Genomic DNA, 17266 nt, shown 5'->3' with positions numbered 1-17266 from the left:
CTTACACACAGTATAAAAGGGCAGTGCATTGGTGGAGCCGACATACATATTCAGGTAATTCATGTGGAAAGCTCCTCGACGTGATTATGGCCGTGCGGCGGGAATAACAGACTTTGAACGAGGAATGATGGTTTTCGCTAGACTTTTTGCACGATGTCTATTGCGAGTTCGCTCAATCTATCCTAAATGGCGTTTGTGTAGAGTTGTCAGTGCTCACAGACAAGCAACACTGCGTGAAGTAACCGCACGACGAACGTATCTATGAGGACAGTGCGGTGAAATTTGGCATTGATGGGCTATGGCAGGAGAGCGACGGGAGTGCCTTTGCTAGCAGTAGGACATCGCCTGTAGCGCCTCTCCTTGGGCCGTGACCGTATCGGGTGGATCATAGACGACTGGAAAACAGTGGTCTGGTCACATTAGTCCCTATCTCGTTTGGCAAGAGCTGGCGGCACAGACACCACGAAACGATGGACCCAAGTTGTCAACAAGGCACTGTGCGAGCTGGTGGTGGCTCCATAAGGGTGTGGGCTGTGTTTACACGGAATGGATTCATCATTGTTTGGAAATGGCTGCGTTCAGCTACACGGAGACCATTTACAGCCGTTTATGGACTTCACGTTCCCAAACACCGATTTTATGGACGACAATTCACTATGTCAAAAATGGTTCAAATGGCTCTAAGCACTATGGGACTATTCGAGTTAACGATTTGGTCACCCAGACCGCACGACATGAATCCCACTTAACATTTATGGGACATAATCGAGAAGTCAGTTCGTTCAATAAATCCGGCACCGACAATACTTTCGCTTTTACGCACAGCTATAGAGGCAGCATGGCTCAATGCTATTCTGTAGGGGACTTCTAACGACTTGTCGCATTCATGTTACATCGAGTTGCTGCACTATGCCGGTCAAAAGATGGTCCGAAATTATATTAGGAGATATCCTGTGACCTTGTCACCTCAGTGTAGATAACATTGTGTATTTTATTGATAATAAAAACGGGTTTTTAGAAAAGCACTTCTAAATTTAAAAAAAAAATGTGGTTCTGTGAGGGTAAATTGTACTTACAGGGCAAGTAGTGCCGTAAAAAGTTTGCATACTGTACACTAGTCGTACGTTCTGTCAACTTTCACAGTATTTACGCTATCACTTCAAATATACGAGGTCTGTCTGAAAAGTAACCGACCTATGATTTTCCCGCGCAAAATAGAGACGATAGCGCGGCGCCACTGTACACAGTAAAGGAAGAGACCTTTATGCGCACGCGTGGATTTCGTCCCCACCTTCCAGCGCATCAGTCGCTGCCTGTCGGTCGCTGAGTGAGGTGCTACACAACGTGTTCGTCGGATTACCGATTCTCTGAAGATGACTGAATGTATTGAGCAAAGATACTGCATCAAATTTTGTCAAAAGCTTGGTGATTCTCAAAGCGAAACAATTCGTAAGATTCAGTAGGTGTTTGGAGAAGATGCGATGGGTGTGACACAAATTAAGGAGTGGTTCAACCGATACGAAAATAGCCAACATCTGAAGAGAGTGACCAGCTTTCTGGCAGGCCCCCATCTGCTCGCAGAGCAGCTGTTGTTGAGAGGGTGCAAAATTTGGTGATGGCAGGTCGTCGTTTGACCGTGCGGGAGATTGCCCAAGAGGTTGGAGTGACTAAAGATTCTGCACACGCAATTTTGCGTGATGATTTGAACATGCACCGTCTGGCTGCGAAACTCGTGCCCAAGATTTTGTCGCTGAAAAAAAAAACCTCTGTTTTGACATTGCACATGACCTTCAGGACACCACCATCACTGATCCTGGGTTTGTGAACACCGTAATGAATCATGGGTGTATGGGTACGACCCAGAAACAAGAAGACAGTTGTCGCAGCGGAAGCATCCCGAGTCTCCAAGGCTGAAGACAGTGTGGTAGGTGCGAAACAAAATCAAGACGATGCTGACTGTCTTCTTTGATGTCCGTGGAACTGTGCATCACGGATACGCACTGGAAGGATAAACAGTGACAAAGGAGTGCTATCAAGATGTTCTCCAGCGACTTCGTAACGCAGTTCGGGGCTAAAGACCAGGTATGTGGACGGCGAAAAACTGGCAATTGCTTCACGACAACGCCCTCGCACGTTCATCCCACTTAATCCAAAATTTCTTGGCCAAACATGGACTTACAGCGGTTCGCCAACGTCCCTACTTTCCAGACATGGCTCCTTGAGAGTTCTGGTTGTTTGCAAAATTGAAGACGCCGCTGAAAGGATCCCGTTTTGAGAGTAGAGAAGAGATCATGCGGGACATGACGACGGAGCTGAACACCATTCCAGAAGAAGACTTCCGGAGGTGTTTGAAGGCAGTGGAATGATCTGTGGGCTAAGTGTGTGCAAGCACAACGGACGTACTTTGAAGGGACTAGGGTCCCAACCCCGTCAGATATTCGAAATATTTTTTCTGGTCAAAGGTTGGATACTTTTTAGACAGGCCTCGTATTCTACATGTTAGCGATATGCTTCCTTATCTCTTTGGAGTGGCAGTATAAACACAATTACAGTGGAGACGACATACAACAAGTACACAATATACAGACTTTTTACGATTCTACTTGTCCTGTAAGTACAGTTTACTCTCACAAAATCATGTCTTTCGAGTTTACAAGTTTTTATCAGCAGCAAAAGACGCAACATAACCCACGTTGCCGTTGTTCTGCTGTTGTGGAAAGGCGTCTCTGCTCTTCACTAACTCCACCTATGTAACTAAACAATTCTCGATGTGAAGACGATGGTGTGAGCCACCGAAACGGCCAGTGGTAAAAAGTGAGTGGTGCGGAAAACTGTTTTATTTTCATTTGTTTTGAGTGTCTTCAGGTGGACATGTCACACCTGAAGAAACTTTTAGACTCAACGAAGCGATGTTAATATCAACGGCACTGCCGATGTTGCACGGTGGTTCGCTTTTTCACTGGGGAGCAGGTACTTAGCGCTCATCCAGGAAGTTCCACACAAAGAGTGCGATAGCGGACAGCCCTGCCGAAACACGTCTGTTGTGACCATAGCAAACGAGAATGTCTACAGCATACTCATCATCGAGAGTTTGAAGAAAAGGCAGAAATTGTCACACATTTTTGTGGAACACCTTCTCCCACAAACAAATTAAATTTAGTTCGTGTGCCTCGAAAATGGCTCTGAGCACTATGCGACTTAACTTCTGACGGTCATCAGTCGCCTAGTACTTAGAACTAATTAAACCTATCTAACCTAAGGACATCACACACATCCATGCCCGAGGCAGGATTCGAACCTGCGACTGCAGCGGTCTCTCGGTTCCAGACCGTAGTGCCTAGAACCGCACGGACACTCCGGCCGGCCGTGTGCCTCGGTTCTGACCAAGGTTCTCGGAAATTGTCCCTTGTAAGGCACACGCCAGAACTGTAGATTTACTCTCAGATTATTCGCAACTGGAACTTCATCTGCCCCACAACCAGCTCGTATGAGATTTAACCGAAAGTAATTGGATCCTACATTACATCGCATCTCAACAGCTCGCTCTATCTCGCTATAGGTCCAAGAAATATGTTAACAGAATTATTAAATGCTTTTAAATGTGAGGGCGGGTTACTCCTGACACGGAAAATTGCCTTATAGCCACTCAGAGATAAGTAAAGCGCCATGTTAAGAAGTTCTGGAAAGACCTCAGACCTCATATAACTCACGAATGTGGACTAATCTACAAATTGCACCATACATTTTCCTAGTAGTGCACTTGCTATGTGTAACATTAGGTAACGAGTTTGCACAATTTCATCCACCATTTACTGGATCCTTCATTACGCTCGATTGCTCATTGAATCCGTCATGCACTGCCGAATGAAAAGTGTGTCGGACTGCAGATTAGGGAAGTGGACCACGCCCTAACAACACCACTTTAAGTAAAAATAAAAGCGCTACCGAAGCGACGTATTTTTCAAAATTGTCCGGAAAACCGATATGTGATAGATTCGCTTAACATTCAGTAATATGCGGAATTTTAACTATGTTAATATCAGCGTCTGTAGGCAACGATACTAACGACCCTATTAACCCTCTGGAACCTTTTGTCATTTGAAATTAAAAACAGTATTTTCCTTCCTCGTTAGAATTCACATGGACTTTCACTGAAATTTATTAAACGTGTTTCTTTTTCTTTCACGTTTCTTCTCCTGTCTGTAGGCCAGTCACAAAGTCTACATATTTTTTGTCGTACGTCCTCATCACGTCACTGTTTCACTTGATTGCTGAGAAAGATAATCTCCGACGTAGCATACATTTACGGATTCGGTGATGCGTTTGTTCAGTAAGGGCTAGAAGCAAAATAAATGAAATTATACACAACAGGGGAAGACAACACATTTTATTATTTGTACACTTTATAATCAATGTTTGCAGGAAAACAACAAGAAATGAAGAGCCGATATTCGGCCCTGTAAGAAAACTTAAACTGTACTTTCATTTTCGAACTACTTCAGTAGCAATAACATGACACATGACAGAGCTCAATTCATACATTAAAATACTTTCAAGTAACACACATTGGAACAACATATATTATTTTACATTCTTCTAAATTTTGAAGTTATCAGAGATAAATTGCAGGGAGTGAATGGTTGTATAAAACCTGTACAAAGGTTATGAATAGTAGAAGATTTTGAAAATGAGGGGGTAGTTGAGAATGAAGTGATTCAGCATTGAGTCAGATCCGTCGTGTTATTCAATCTGCACATGGAGCAAGGAGTAGTGGAAAACAACGAGAAATTTGGTAAAGGAATTAAGGTTCAGGCAGAAGAGGTTTTTACTGATGGCCAACAATGTTGTAATTATGTCAGAGGAAGTACCGGTAGAATCAGTTGAACGGAATTGGTAGAGCCATGAGAAGAGGTTAGAATACGAACCTTAATGGAAGTAAGACAAGGAAAATGGAACTCAGACAAGTGATACTGTCGAATGAGATTAGCAAATGAGATGCAAAAAGAGGGAGATGAGTTTTACATTTTGGGCAGCAAGAATGCATGGTCAAGGTACAAATAAATAACATATAATACAGTGTGTTTCAAAAAGAATGACCTGATTTCAAAACTCCATATTTATTGATAAAAGCATACTACAGACATGAGATGGATTGCCAAATACTCACAAAATCTTGAAGTTTTAGCTGTGCTATTATAAATGTTCTATGTGTCCACCAGCAGCGGTACGTCTCTTTACATTTTTACCACGTTTAATTTTCAGTGATGAAGCAACATTTCATGTTAGCGGCAACTTACTTCGGAGACTGCAGAACCCTGACGACATTACTGAGCACGAAAGAGACACATCTCAAGTGAACTGTTTTTGTGCCATTTCTCGTGACAAAGTGTATGGTCCCTTCTTTTTCGAGGTAAACACGGTAACTGGAACCAGCTATCTTCAGATGCTGCAGAAGTGGCTTTTTCCACAACTTCCGGATTACTTAATTTCCCAACAGGATGGTGACCCGTCACACTGGCACAACAACGTACACCAGTTTCTCAGTGACACTGCCTCAACGCTGTATAGGGCGTACAGGACCCTGAGACACCGCTCTGCATTCTCGGCCTCCAAGATCGGCAAAGAAGACCGCCATGCGATTTTTTCTTGTCAGGATATGTGAAGGAAACAGTGTTCATCTACGCCATATGTCGTGACACAGAAGAAATGAAAAACATAACGACAGCCACCGTAACTTCTGAAAAAGCAGATACATTGTGTGAACTTTATGTCGAATTTAGCTATCGTCTAGATGTTTGTGCTGTTGCTGGTGGACACGTAGGGAATTTGTAATAGCACAGCTAAAACTTAAAGTTTTTGTGAGTGTTTTGCAATCCATCCCGTGTTTGTTCTATGTTTTTATCAATAAATATGGAGTTTTGAAATCAGGTCATTCTTTTTGAGTATAGAAATAAATGCTCTCCTTAATTAGCAATACATTAATGTCAAATATACCTCCGAAAAAATTAATGCAATACCCTCAGGGAATGTGCTCAATGGTACCACGGAATAACGTCTGCATACTGAGATGTTTTTGTGTTGGTTGTTAGTCTGTAACGGTCAGTGGCGGTCAGGAAGACTGTCTGTGCGTCCTCTATTTGGCTCTTCAGGCAGTAACTGTGCTGAGTTCAGAGGTGAAAAGTGATAGCAACATTCACTGTAGGGTACAACCATGGCCCGCCGAAAAGTACAGACTCCTGGTGAACAGCTTCAACCATGGGCCTGTAGGAAGTTAGATTGACATATCAATGGATTGTCACACATGGTGCACACTTTGTACCGGTGGTGTGTCGCTGTTTTCATCAGCGGTCTGTGGAATATTGACACAGCTGTAGACCGGGTTCGATTAATTATGCCAGCAGCAGTGGCCGGCCGCTACATCACACAGGGTATAAATCCACGCACACCTGCTGCGTCATCTGCTTGCAGCAGATGTGTGCCTCTGGCCAAGCAACCACTGACACCGCAACACTACCCCCGTGTCGTGAAAGAGTTCACTGGGGAATGGAATGGCTCTCTGTTGTCTTGAGTGATGAGAGTAAGTTCTGTCCGCATGCGAGTGATTGATGTACAGGTGTGTGGCGTAGACGTAGTGAGCTCTCTATTCCAGAGCGCATTCGCCCATGGCACTCAGGTCACACCCCAAATTTATGGTGCGAGGGGCCATTGGGTGTTCCTGCAGTGTAAAGTAACCAATGTCCGCTACATTCCACGCTCTGTTATCTCCATGCTACAGCCGCTTCTTCGACTTTAGGGTGGTGTGCTCTTTCAGCAGGACAATGCACGTCCACATATAGCGTACTATGGCCAGCGAGATCAAAATATCTCTCGCCAATTGAACAGGTGTGGGAAATAATGAAGTGGGAAATAGCGTCTGCAGGAACCATTGGTGAACTGCAACAAAAGGTGTAAGGTTGTTGGGACAGTTTATCACAGTATTCTAAGCGGTACCTTTACGACCATTTGCTTGTGAATATACATGCCTTCATTGTCGCCAGAGCGGTCCACAGTGTATTGATGCGGCAGCTTCAGCGCCCTTTACTGTGACTTGTGCGTTGCATTTGGTCAGAATTTTCGCCATATGTGGAACTGAAACGTGTACGATAAATAGCAGAGATGGGTAGATGGCATAGCTTATGAGAGGGTACCAAATCGAAACGAGGAGAAATGAAATTTACAGCACGATCTGACTAAAAGAAGGGATCGGTTATTACGACAACTCCTGAGGGGTCAGGGAGTCATCGATTTGGTTATGGAGGAAGACTTAGGCTTGAATGCAGTACTAGGGTTCTAGTGGATATGAACTGCAGTTGCTAAGCAGGACAGAAGGGACTTGCATAGGATACACTGGTGTTCAGGATTCTCTCAAACCAGTATTTGGACCGAAGGCTTCAGGAATAACAGATTATATTAGGCTATGATAATCACTAGTCCTTAACTACAAATTAGGTCGTCACAATGTCATGGGAAAAATATATACACAGCACACACACACACACACACACACACGCAAACGCGCGTACACGCAATTTGATGAACATCAAGAAACTTGGAGTACTTATGTTGACTACATTTAAATTATAATATTGTGGTCCTCACCAAAACATTCATGTCGCTTACTTTTCAATGGAGGTGATTAGCGTTCTCTTCAGAGAATTACAGACTTAGATAGTGTGAATAGTGGGAACGCATCACGTTGGTCTCCAAGGAAGATGTTAAAACATGTGATTGGCCTGGGCCTGAATAAACGCCGTGTGCATCTTACGCTATTCAGATATCCACTAAAGATCTCACATCAGAATGAATATGGTATGTGGAATAAAAACTGACTAATTTTATTTGTCACATTCACGAGTGAGTGTTTACAGAAGGCGCTATGGCCGCTCCTCAGACGAAGATGGCGCCGTCGTCTTCCTTGTCGTCGCCGTCTGTCCGACCGGGCACGTAGCTGATTGGACGCGTGATCCCCGGTGGTGCTGGAGGTGCCTGAAAACGAAAGCAAAAGTTGAAACCCTTCCTCGGTTGCTGTTACTGTTCTTCTTGATGTCGTCTTTAGATTCCATACTGATCTGATGTGGGACTTTGGTGACAACATGTACAGATTTCAAATGGTCTCGAGTGTCCCACTAAATGATTAACCTTCTGTCTATGTTTCTTTTAAAATTGTAAGTCTAGGATAAAGAAATAACAACTGCGCTTAAAACCGTGCGTCCGCTGAATCTCTCCACAGCGGCAAGGTTGGCAGGACATACAAGCCTCGCCCGCACGTGTTACGTTGATCTGAAGTGGCAGGGTGCCTATAATAGTGTTGCATGTGCAATGCTCCTATTAGTTGTGTTATTGTCTAGTTCATGTGTAAGCTGAGTGTAGTGAGAATGCCTACCATTGCAGAGAGAGCGTTTTTGGAGATAGAGTTTTTACGTGCAGTGGGCAACTTTACGGAGCATGTGAGGTAACCATTTAGATTCCGTTTCCCCGCTTCGAGGTGACCTCATCGTGACAGTGTAAGTGATTTAACTCGCAAATTCTGGGCAACAGGTTCCGTTCATCATGCACCATGTACTGGAAGGCTCACAATTTTAACAGAACGGAAGATTGACGATATTTCGGACATCACGTTGCAGAAATCAGTGAGGAGATTACAGCAGGGGCTAAAGTCTCTTCTACGACAGTACATAAGGCCGTAACAAAAGAACAGGGGATGAATCCATATAAAATCACTGCTGTGCAACAATTACATTGTAGAGACCATGTGAAACGAATAGAGTATTGTGGTTTCAGCCATTTGTTAACCTTGGTGTTTTAGATCGAAACTTTTTCACTGATGACTTGGTTTCACCTATCTGCCTACATTAATTCCCAAAATTGACAGATTTGGTCATTAAGAAATCTTTGGAGAGAGAGTAATTACGAAATGTCTCTGGTTCCTGTACTCGCTATATCTGTTTCTAACAGACTATCTTCTATGGGGTGTGACTGTATATCAAAATAAGCCAAAGACAATAGATGACCTGAAGGGAGCGACAATTGATTATCTGCATTATATTGCACGTGAAACATTAGTGAAGGTATTCGTAAATATATGTTAACGCATTGAACTATGCCTCCAAGAAAGAGGAAAACGTTTCCAGCACATACAGTGGTGTTGGTGGGTGCAGTGTATTTAAGTGTAATTAATATAATTAATTTCGCTGTTATAACTGAAATAACGTTAAACCCCATCTCCCAATGTAACTGCAGCCACTGGCAATGAATCCTGTCCCAAAGCTTATGGAGTAGCATGACTCCTCGCAACATTATGCACCCCGCAAGGCGAGACACTTGGAGCTCGTCACTGCAGAGAGATTTTACGGACGCACTGTACACAGGATCTCTCTATCCTCAAACTATGTTTCCTCACTTATGATTCAGCCTGTATGCAGGGTGTATCATCTATGTGAAAGCTGGTCCAGGTGAAAATATTTCACACATGACCCGCAGTTGGACAATGCGATATATGCATTGTAGCCCACCAGCCCTTCTTGCTACTAACATCAGGCGACGTGTAGCACACAACTTTCGCCCAGGAGGGTCTGTAACTTGGCTTCTGAGAGCACCTGTTCTCGGAGTCCTCAATGACGAAATTTCAGGCCAGTCAGACGGGGTTCTTAATCAAATAGTTTCCATTCCATTTGCACTTTTACTAACGAGGACAGTAAATGATACTGAAGTCATTAACAATTATCCCCCTAACGGCTCGTCTGCGGACTCATTTAGACGGAAATTTTTCATTTTACTGTAATAGTTTTTCACACGTGTAATTTTTATATGTATTCATGGTGTCTGCCCTTTCAGACATGTCAAATAGAATGGACACCACACATTTATATAAATGATTCAACTTAACATCCTTCAGTCTGGATCTACATCTACATCTACACGGATACTCTGCAAATCACATTTAAGTGCCTGGAAGAGCGTTCATCGAACCATTTTCACAATTCTCTGTTATTCCAATCTCGTATAGCACGCGGAAAGAACGAACACCTATATCTTTCCGCACGAGCTCTGATTTTCCTTATTTTATCGTGGTGATCGTTTCTCCCTATGCAGGTCGGTGTCAACAAACTATTTTCGCATTCGGAGGAGAAACTTAGTGATTGGAATTTCGTGAGGAGATTCCATTGAATCGAAAAACGCCTTTCGTTTAATGATGTACAGCCCAAATCCTGTATCATTTCTGTGACATCCTCTACCATATTTCGCGATAATACAAAACGTGCTGTCCTTCTTTGAATTTTTTCGATGTACTCCGTCAGTCCTATCTGGTAAGGATCCCACACCGCGCAACAGTATTCTAAAACAGGATGGACAAGCGTAGTGCAGGCAGTCTCCTTAGTATACCTGGCACATTTTCAAAGTGTCCTTCCAATAAAACGCAGTCTTTGGTTAGCCTTCCCCACAACATTTTCTATGTGTTCCTTCCAATTTAAGTTGTTCGTAATTGTAATACCTACGTATTTAATGGAATTTACGGCCTTTATATTTGACTGATTTATCGTGTAACCGAAGTTTAACGAGTTCCTTTTAGCACTCATCTGGATGACCTCACACTTTTCGTTGTTTACGGCCAATTGCCAATTTTTGCACCATTCAGATATCGTTTTTAAATCGTTTTGCTGTTTGTTTTGATCTTCTGGTGACTTTATTAGTCGATAAACGACAGCGTCATCTGAAAACAACCTAAGACGGCTTCTCACATCGTCTCCCAAATCGTTTATATAGATAAGGAACAGCAAAGGGCCTATAACACTACTTTGGGGAAAGCCAGAAATCACCCCTGTTTTACTCGATGACTTTCCGTCAGTTATTACGAACTGTGACCTCTCTGACAGGAAATCACAAATCCAGTCACATAACTGAGACGATATTCCATAAGCACGCAATTTCACTAAAAGCCGCTTGTGTGGTACAGTATCAAAAGCCTTCCCGAAATCCAGAAATACGGAATCGATCTGAAATCCCTTGTCAATAGCACTCAGCACTTCATATGAATAAAGAGCTAGTTGTGTTTCACAGGAATGATGTTTTCTAAACCGACGTTGACTGTGTGTCAATAGACAGTTTTCTTCGAGATAATTCATAATGTTTGAACACAATGTATGTTCCAAAATCCTGCTGCATATCGACGTTAACGATATGGTCCTGTAATTTAGTGGATTACTCCTGCTACCTTTCTTGAATATTGGTGTGACCTGCGCAACTTTCCACTCTTTGGGTACGGATCTTTCGTAGAGCGAACGGTTTTATATCATTGTTAAGTATGGAGCTAATGCATCAGCATACTCCTAAAGGAACCTAATTGGTATACAGTCTGGACCAGAAGACTTGCTTTTATTATGTGAGTTGCTTCACTACTCCGAGGATACTTACTTTTACGTTACTCATGTTGGCAGCTGTTCTCGATTCGAATTCTGGAATATTTACATCGTCTTCTTTTGTGAAGGCATTTAGGAAGGCTGTGTTTAGTAACTATGCTTTCGCAGCACTGTTTTCGATAGTATCTCCATTGTTATCCCGGAGAGAAGGCATTGATTGTGTCTTGCTGCTAACATACTTCACATACGACCAGAATCGCTTTGAATTTTCTGCCAGATTTCGAGACAAACTTTCGTTGTGGAAACTGTTATAAGTATCTGTGGACAGGTGGTGGTAGGTGGGGACGTGGGTCAGCTGGGATGTGTGTCAAGATAGTCCGCGCGATTGCAATAAACTTTGTGTTCGGGTGGTGCGGTGGTTAATGTAAATGCCTAGTAAGAAAGAAAAAAAAAATGAATCAAATGGCTCTGAGCACTATGGGACTTAAAATCTATGGTCATCAGTCCCCTAGAACTTAGAACTACTTGAACCTAACTAACCTAAGGACATCACACAACACACAGTCATCACGAGTCACAGAAAATCCCTAAAACTTAGAACTACTTAAACCTAACTAACCTAAGGACATCACACAACACCCAGTCATCACGAGGCACAGAAAATCCCTGACCCCGCCGGGAATCGAACCCAGGAACCCGGGCGTGGGAAGCGAGAACGCTACCGCACGACCACGAGCTGCGGACAGTAAGAAAGAGATCCCGGGTACGAATCCCTGTCTGGCACACGTTTTCAGTCACCACTGCTGATTTTATATGAAGTCCGGATGCAGCTGACATCAATAGTCCCTTCCCTTTCTTTTCTGTTCTCCTCCTCCACTTTCAATTTTCATAATACGTATCATTTTTTGTATACAGACACAGGAAGTAACAAAAACCACACTAAAAAAATTTCATAGGTTATAAGCGTGTCTTGGGTAATGTGTTTAGTATAGAAACTCATTTTCAGAAATGTTACCATATGAAGGCGACGAAAAAAGGGTCTTTTATCAGTGTTGGATGACATAAATGAACATAAATTCAAATCCTTAATTAGTTCTTCAATTCAATCTACCACATCTCCAAGTTTGTTGGCATTGTTATGTGTACGAGATGAACATTAATGAAACTGACAAACTGTAGGTACAGATTCCACAGTAGTTGTGCTGGAGAATGAAAGTTCCTCTGGGCATGTGCCATGTGTTCCTTGTGTGTTGCAGGCTGTGTGATTGATACAGCGTAATGTAAACAGCAGAATGGTCCGTATTCATGTTGGGAACAATCAAAGATGTTTGTGTGCAGCCAAGATGCAGTACGTTCCAAATGCAGCATGGCTATACAAATACAGGTACCCTCACAGACATCAACCACATCACACAACATTTTATTCCTTTTTTGAGTGTTCGTGTGATTATGGGCTCGAGCAGTGGACTATGCATACATCATATCTGGAGGACCGGGTTCCACAGGATATTGAGACAAACCGTAGTACAAGCTCCAGGCAAGTCGCCCACCAACGTGGTGTAAGCCAAAGTACGATTATGCTTATCTTGTATGACAACTGCTGCATCCCCATCTCCTGCAATCCCATGGAGGCCCCTTTCAACATATGTTGTGACGTGGACATGACGGAACTCTGTACTGTGTTCCAGGACGATGTGTTGTCGTTGCAAACACACTCTCCATTTCTGGACACATGTTCATTGGACCTTTTTTCTTCCATTTCGAGTCAGAAATCTGTCACTGCAGTTTACCGGTTTCATTAATGTTTACCCTGGATATTGAGTAAACACACTGCCTGACAAAAACATTAAAGAATCCATGTGACATGTTCAGCGTTCAACATAACTTTGTTCATGTACTCTCCATCAGTGGGTATGTAAATGATTACTGATTAGAGTTACTAAAGTGCACTTCACTAAACTCAGTGTGTTCTCTAAATCTAAAGCCAATCCGCAAGCAATAAGTGCTCATTTACTAGAATACAAGCGTTCTGCTTATGATATTAACAGAAACAGGACCACTCTCCACAAAGCAAAATAAAAAGGCAGATTATTAGATATTCTAGAAGAAAGTGAAAAATACACTCACATGACAAACCAACCGGGCAACATAATGAACAGAGTTACGTTATAAGATGTATATACAAAATTTCAACAGTGTTTTAACCGAATAATTTTAGTCGGGAGTCTATTTTCTGAAAGGAAAATTGTCTAATTTGGTGTGATATGTTGGATTATTTTGCAATCTTATATCTTTTGATTATTCTGCCTTCACATGCCTATTATCAAACATTGTAATTTAAATAATTAAATGAATGCATGTCACAGATGTAGACGTATATATTATCTTAGAAATAACAAAATACAGGTAATGTAGACTCCTTGGACTGTCAGTTTCATGTTTACTCTATATGACAGATATCAAATGTTAGTGCATTAAATTTGACAGCAGTAACATAGATGACAAACTGTGCACTGTGTTATAGGACATATTTAAGATCCTGTCGTATTGACAAACAAGCATATCATTGCAATAGAAGTGCATAATGTAAGTAGACTTACATTACAGCTATAAGTGCACAGTTATCATTTCACAGAAATCGATGAACATATAGTTGTTTGTCCCTCTGTATCACATGCCACTACTCATGGGTTACAAACCTGAAAATCAGTTTTGGCAAATGAAACATTTCTAGTGCAGCTCTTGATGTATAGAAGAGGTCCGTTAATGAATATCTGGAAGTTGTGGATCGCTAAACATGCAAGACTGATGAACTCTGGCAGAGCGCTGAAGGAATATAGAATGACATAAACGTATCAGCAGATGAGCTCAGTTGAACTTAGCGAACAACTGTGTTCCAGCCGTTCCGGCTGCATGAAGTGGCACCTCTGTGTACTGTATGCCCACAAATCACTTACAGATGTAACCATACTAGTACACGGTACGTGCTTGACAAATAGAATTTGGTTATTTACGACGGCAATCCAGAAAGTAACAGACGTTTTGGTCTTTGGCGGCGTTGGTCGGGTCTACAGCCGCCATCTCGGTGCCGTGACCTTCCCACACGCACAAGGGGAGGCCACGGCGTTGGGAACGCGGATCTACTGCAAACTTCGTACACTCGTAGTACTCCATGAGGACAACAAAATGTGTAAGCAGTTGCGCGTACTTCTCAAGCGTTATTGAGAAAATCGCAAGATAATTTAGGTCTTCAAATATAAACCCGTGCGTGGCCATTTTTAGCACGAAGCGCCTGCAGCCGAGTGGTCAGTGTTCAAGCTCTGTAATCGTTGGGTTGCTGGATCGAGTCCCGCTCGTCAGTTTTTTTTATTTCTAACCCAGTCATTTTCTTTACTATCTATATTACAGTTGATGTAATGGGAGAAATACGTGTAATCGGATGAACTTTTATTAAATTTACAATGTTATTTGGCAGTCTACAAATTTTTATTATCACAAATACGAGTAATATAGTACTCATAACTACCGAATAGTAAACGATCAAACGCATAAAGTGATACTGAAAATGTATGCTTGTCCGTGTCTTCAAAATTGTTCGTACTGAATCGAAAGAGAACGAGAAATTGCTTCTCGTGAAGACGCTATTAAAATACATTCGATACCGCATGACAAATGATCAGCGCCGATTTTTAAGGAAATGCTGCGTTATGCATGGTTTGCTCCATATTATCGGCTGAAAGAGAGGTTTTTGAAAATGTTAACGAGTTTTGTTTTTCCACGGAAAACCTCAAAAGAGCTTGCGTGTGCGGAAACATAGCATTTATTCAATGCAGCTGGTGCCGTTTACCTTTGTTTTTCGTGTTTTCACGAAAAATAGCATCCCGCAACTTTTACTCGTAATGTCGAAGGCGACGATTAATTGTACATCTTTCGAAAGCCGTCTGTGCCGGTCAAAACTTGGAGATAACAAGTCGTTTCGGGCTCCTTCCAGGTATAGGGGATTTCTCAAATCACGGACAAGCATAAATTTTCAGTATCGCTTTATGCGTTTGGCCGTTTAATAGTCGGTAGTTGTGAATATTATAATATTTGTGATAATAAAAATTTGTAGGCTGCCAAATAACATTGTAAATTTAATAAAAGTTCATCCGATTACACGTATTTTTCCCATGCATCAATTGTAATATAAATAGTAAAGAAAATGACTGTGTTACAAATTAAAAAAAAAAAAAAAACTGACGAGCGGGGCTCCATCCAGCGACCCAGTGATTACAGGGCTTGAACGCTAACCACTTTTTTTTCGTTGTTGATCGTTGTGTTTGGTCGTTGCGGACGTCACATGACATCCGTTCAAGTTCGTTTGTTGGTCCTTTCACTCAGTTTTTTTATCACAGAGGCCAACCAGCTCTCTGACCGAACACGCTGAGCTACCGTGCTGGCATACCACTCGGCTGCCGCCGCTTCCTGGTAAAAATGGCCACTCACTGGTATATATTTGACGACCGAAATTATCTTGCGATTTTCTCAATAATGCTTGAGAAAGTACGGCCTACTGCTTACACATTTCGTTGTGCTCGTGGAGTGCTACGAGTGTACGAAGTTTGCAGTAAATACGCGTTCCAAAGGTCGCGGCCTCCCCTTGTCAGTATGCAGCCAGCGGTGGTAACGGGTGGACTATGTTTCCACTATTTTGCTTTTTGTGACGTGTTAAAATATGCGCTGCAATAAAAAATCCCGCTCCTTGTGTGGTGCGTTATGTGATTAGGCTTTCATTGGCAAAAAACTCAAACCAACTGAAATTTATCGCGACGTTTTTGATGTGTACAGAAAAGGAATAACGAGTGAATGCCAAGTGAGAGGCCGAGCGGTTCTAGGCGCTTCAGTCCGGAACCGTGGTGCTGCTACGGCGGCAGGTTCGAATCCTGCCTCGGGCATGGATGTGTGTGATGTCTTTAGGTTAGTTAGGCCAAATAGTTCTAAGTCTAGGGGACTGATGACCTCAGATGTTAAGTCCTTATAGTGCTTAGAGCTATTTGAACCATTTGCTAAGTGAGACAATGGGATGTTGATTTTAAAAGTGGTTGTACCGATCTTCACGATGAGGACTGCAGTGGTAAGCCTAGCCTTGTGACTAGGAACTGGTGACGAAAATCAACGACAAAATTCGAAAAAATCGTCGTTTCACGATTACGGAAATTTCACAAAATTTTATCCAACTTTCACCGAAATTATGGCAGAGAAGCTCTGTTACCACAAATTTGTGCTAGGTCGGTTCCCAAAATCATATTGGAAGAACACAAAAAACAGAATGGCTGCAGCGCAGACCTTGCTCGAAGATAACGAGAAAAATGGTAACGAAGTTATAGATCGTATCGTAACTGGGGACGAGACTTGGCGGAAGCGAGTCAACTATGACACAAAAAGGCAGTCGATGGAACGGGGACACACAAATTCTCCCGATAAACCAAGGAAGTGTCTGCAATCGCTGTCGGCAGGAAAGATCATGGCTATGTGTTCTGGGATTCTAAGGGAGTGATTCTCGCTGATTTCCCCGCACAAGGCACAACAATTAACTCACAGAGGTATTCAGAATGAGATTTTTCCCTCTGCAGCGGAGTGTGCGATGATATGAAACTTTCTGGCAGATTAAAACTGTGTGCCGGACCGAGACTCGAACTCGGGACCTTTGCCTTTCGCGGACAAGTGCTCTATCAACTGAGCTACTCAAACACGACTCAGGCCTCTGCCTCACAGCTTTACTTCTGCCAATACCTCGTCACCTACCTTCCAAACTTTACAGAAGCTCTCCTGCGAGCATTTGCCAGGGAAAGGCAAAGGTTCCGAGTTCGAGTCTCGGTCCGGCACACAGT

The 17266-nt window shown here is 42.6% G+C and overlaps 1 protein-coding gene across 1 annotated transcript in view; it reads right to left on the bottom strand.

Annotated features, from left to right (window-relative positions):
- Nucleotides 1-7926: 7926 nt before the first annotated feature.
- LOC126106113 (uncharacterized) overlaps nucleotides 7927-17266 on the bottom strand; it is a 57491-nt gene continuing 48151 nt past the window's right edge. The window contains exon 6 of the mRNA XM_049912359.1: nucleotides 7927-8025. Within this exon, the coding sequence (XP_049768316.1) occupies nucleotides 7927-8025 (99 nt within the window). The remainder of the gene's footprint in view (nucleotides 8026-17266) is intronic.

This window comes from Schistocerca cancellata, chromosome 10, assembly GCF_023864275.1.
Source record: "Schistocerca cancellata isolate TAMUIC-IGC-003103 chromosome 10, iqSchCanc2.1, whole genome shotgun sequence".
In the NCBI taxonomy this organism is placed as follows: Eukaryota; Metazoa; Arthropoda; class Insecta; order Orthoptera; family Acrididae; genus Schistocerca; species Schistocerca cancellata.
The sequence above is the reverse complement of the archived record's forward strand: the minus strand, read 5'-3'. Positions and strand labels throughout refer to the sequence as shown.